The 4,484-nt window shown below is 36.9% G+C and overlaps 1 protein-coding gene across 1 annotated transcript; it reads left to right on the plus strand.

Annotated features, from left to right (window-relative positions):
• Positions 1-251: 251 nt before the first annotated feature.
• On the plus strand, positions 252-3,275 carry LOC111392056 (the record flags this gene model as incomplete). Its single annotated transcript, XM_023017337.1, has 6 exons — positions 252-320; positions 609-806; positions 1,083-1,803; positions 1,876-1,926; positions 2,035-2,446; positions 3,204-3,275. Coding segments are annotated over 6 exons (1,523 nt in total), but the record flags the coding sequence as incomplete, so codon positions are not given.
• Between the last annotated feature and the right edge of the window lie 1,209 nt (positions 3,276-4,484).

Here is a 4,484-nt window from a genome sequence, read left to right on the forward strand (position 1 = left end):
CGATAGCTAGTGGATAAGCCCGGTCCAAGTTGTTCCCAAAAAGTTCGAAATCACAGTGGTGACGAATGAAGAGAATGTGCTTGAAGTATGTATTTTTGGGAGAGAGGGAAACACTATCGGTGATCATTGCAGAGAATCTCACAACATTTTAAGAAAATAAGCTTATCCGTGTGCTCAAAGAACACTAAATAGCTATTGGTTGGACAATAGCCGATATCAAGGGGATAAGCCCTTCTATGTGCATGCATCAGATACTGCTCGAAGATGGAGCAAAGCCATCAAGAGAAGCACAACGTCGCTTGAATCCTCCCATGATGGAGGTGGTGAAAAAAAAAATTTAAAATTGCTAGGTGTCATCTTTCCCATCTCCGATAGCTAGTGGATAAGCCCGGTCCAAGTTGTTCCCAAAAAGTTCGAAATCACAGTGGTGACGAATGAAGAGAATGTGCTTGTACCAACTCGGGTCCAAATGGGTTGGATGGTTTGTATTGATTATAGAAAACTTAATTGTGCAACCCGAAAAGATCACTTTCCCTTACCCTTTATTGATCACATGTTGGAAAAGTTAGTAGGTCATTCTCATTATTGTTTTCTTGATGGTTATTCAGGTTATAACCAAATTGTGATTGCTCTGGAGGACCAAGAGAAAATAACATTCACTTGTCCATTTGACACCTTTTCTTATCGGCGCATGCCCTTCAACCTTGGCAACGCTCCCGTAACTTTTCAAAGATGCATGATAAGTATATTCTCCGATTATATTGAAAGCATTTTTGAGGTCTTTATGGATGATTTTAGTGTTTATGGTAATACCTTTGATAGTTGCCTGGAAAATCTCACACTTGTGCTTAAGAGATGTATGGATGCTAACCTAGTACTTAATTGAGAAAAATGTTATTTTATGGTTGATCAATGCATAATGTTAGGCCATGTCATTTCTTCCAAGAGGATAGAAGTTGATAAATCTAAAATTCATCTAATTCATTCTTTACTTCCTCCAACAAGTGTGAGAGAGGTTTGTTCTTTTCTTGGACATGCAGGATTTTATTGAAGATTTATCAATGATTTTTCCAAATGTGCAGGACCACTATGCAAGTTGTTGCAAAGGGAGGTGTCATTTCACTTTGATAAAGATTATAAAAAGGCATTCGAAAGCTTGAAAGAACTTTTAACATCGGCACCCATCATTCAACCACCAAATTGGAACAGGCCATTTGAGTTGATGTGTGATGCAAGCGACTTTGCATTGGGAGCCATTTTAGGGCAACGAGTTGGAAAGACACCTCATGCTATATATTATGCATCAAGAACTTTGAATGATGCCCAACTTAATTACTCTACTACTGAAAAAGAGCTTTTAGCAGTTATTTTTGCCTTAGAGAAATTTCGTTCATATCTTATTGGCACTAAAGTAACTGTCTTTTCTGATCATGCAGCTCTTAAGTATTTGCTTGCTAAGAAAGAGGTAAAATCAAGGCTCATTAGATGGATACTCCTCTTACAAGAATTTGACCTTGAGATTAAAGACAAAAAGGGGAGTGACAATTATGTGGCTGACCACCTCAGTCGCCTTATCCATGAGAGAGAAACTCTTCCATTGCAAGAAAGCTTCCCCGATGAACAATTGCTTCTCGTCACGGACACATCTCCCTGGTTTGCAGATATAGTGAACTATTTAGTCACTAAGAAAATTTCAAGTGACTTGACCACCGCTCGAAGGCAAAAACTCAAGGCGATGGCCAAATTTTTTGTGTGGGATGAGTCGTACTTGTGGAAACACTGTTCGGATCAATTGATAAGAAGGTGCGTGCATGAAAATGAATTTCATTGAGGACTACATTTTTGCAACCGTTCCTTTTGGACCCTATTGAAAAGATACAACATCACCCATAAAGTGGCTACACCTTACCATCAGCAAACTAGTGGGCAAGTTGAAGTGTCTAACCGATAGGTCAAATCCATCCTTGAAAAAACTGTAAATCTCAATAGAAAGGATTGGAGTCTTTGCCTCAATGATGCACTCTGGGCTTATAGGACGGCATACAAAACACCGATTGGCATGTCCCCTTATCGGTTAATTTATGGTAAGCCTTGTCATCTCCCGGTTGAGCTCGAACACAAGGCATTTTGGGCAGTCAAGCAATGTAACATGAATCTAGGTGCAGCGGGTTATCAAAGAAAGCTTCAACTCAATGAACTTGAGGAAATTCGAAATGACGCCTATGAAAGTTCAAGAATTTATAAGGAAAAAATTAAGGTGTACCATGATAAAATGATTTCAAGAAAGGCTTTTTTTGTTGGACAAAAAGTTTTTCTTTTCCACTTGTGCCTCAAGTTATTTCTAGGTAAATTACATTCTCGATATATTGGTCCTTTTGTTGTTACTAATGTCTTTCCTTATGGTGCAGTAGAAATCAAAAGCCTTCAGACTGAGAAAGAGTTTAAGGTGAATGGGCATCGATTAAAGCCATATTTTGAACCCTTCGTACCACAAAACATGAAAGAAATGCGATTGGGGGATCCAATCAAAGAAGCATGAGAGAGGACACTTATTTTTGGCTTTGTGAATTTTTGTCGCCAATGGTTCCCAACCATCATCATAGCCATCACCGTCTACACCACTAGGGGAATATTTGAACCTCTTGCACTTTCTATTTCTTTTTGCATTTACATTGAGGACAACGTGCAATTTATGTTTGGGGGTAAGGTGGTATGTGCTAAATTTTTTTTGTAAAATTTTGTGATTTGTGCTATTTTTGTTCTCCCTAAAAACATAAAAATTCGGGTTAAACACTTGTTTTTATACTTGTTTGTGTTATTTGATAGTTTTTCCAATTGCATTTTGAGTATTGCATTGCATTGATTTATGAATTGGGAACATGAATACTAAGTGCTGTTTATTTTCATCCACTTATTCCATGATTGACTCTTTATTGAGCACTTGGGTCATAAGGTTCATCACACGCACTTATTGGTTGCACTTGTAGGTTGTTAACGAATTTAAATGACCATGCTATTGGAAATTCTTCAATTACTCTACCAATGAAAGGATAAGTTTCGGGGTGATTAAACAGGTGAAAGAAATTATTTAGAATTGTATTAATTTCCGACTCAGTGATTGATTTTGTGGAATGTTCTTAGACTTCAATGAAAGTTAGATGTTGTTTTCCATCTATTGATATTTCATTAAAAAAAATCTGTAGGAAAAAGTTGCCTACCTTAAGGAGTGTGAGTCAGCATTGAGTAATCTGGCCCTATACATCACTAATGTGTAGGAGACGATCTACAAATGAAGAAGGCTACCCTTAGGGGCTAGAGCGAGAACTACCTACATTGAAAAATGAAGAAAAATAAAAGGGATGTTATAAGCATCTAGAGGTGATTTTGTTGAAGAATTGATGGATTGTGAATAATTTGCCTAACATAAGTTTGTGGTCTAAGCACTTAAATTTTTTTTGCGAATTAATACATGACTAGATGATCTATTTTATCGGTTCAACCCAACCAAATTTGAGAGGGAAAGATTGAGTGATTTGAGGGCAACCTTAAGTTTTTGACACATTAGGCTAGAGTGAAAATATCAAGTTTGGAGGAGTGTGCATCCCACGAGTGAGAAAGAAAAATTTGACCATTGAGGGTCGGGAAAATCACCAACTTATATATTGCGATGAATTGGAATGATCACACACACACACACACACACAAGTCAAGCATGGTATAAGTTAAAGAGTATTTGTTGTAGCATTTTTGTGAACATTTCATAAGTTAGTTGCATAATGTAAGGCTTGAAGCAAGTGGCAAACTATCTAACATTTGGAGTGTTTGTTATTATAGTATTATTGTTTGGTTTTAATTTACGTGTTTGTATAGCTTTGTTCGAGGACTAACTAATATTTAAGTTTGGGAGTGTGATAAGTGCGGGTTTTTGCACTATTTCGAGCCATTAAACTTAGATATTTGTGAGTTTCATTAGCGATTTATTACTTAATTTAGTTATTTTTATTGTGTAGGCGAAAACCCGACTTTGAACAATGATTTGAAGGTAGTTATGCGAGAAAAGACGAAAAAGATAAAGAAAACATGAAGACGTTGAAAGATGATGTTTCTAAAAAAATAATTAAAATAAAAATAAAAATAAATTCAGCAAGTTGGGCGCTAGAAAACAGAAACTGTGGCGCTCAGGCGCCACTGTTCCGGCGCCTAGGCGCCACCCAGGCCATTTTTAATTGTTTTCAAAATCTTAGGGACCAATGCTGCAATTTTCTTTATGTTTTAGGTTAAAACATTCAATCAAACACAAAATTTTGATTCTTGGAACTCTAGGGGAGCAGCTGGTTCTTCTTCTTCTTCTTGCCTTTTGTTTTCTTTCTTTTTCCTATTGCTTTCACCTATATTTTCTTAGACATTTTGGGGAAGATTGGAACATGGAGATGGTGCATTAACTTGGAGAAGATGACCCATTGATATTGGAGGATTTTCTACAA

The sequence above is a fragment of the Olea europaea genome, unplaced genomic scaffold, assembly GCF_002742605.1.
Source record: "Olea europaea var. sylvestris unplaced genomic scaffold, O_europaea_v1 scaffold8768, whole genome shotgun sequence".
NCBI lineage: Eukaryota > Viridiplantae > Streptophyta > Magnoliopsida > Lamiales > Oleaceae > Olea > Olea europaea.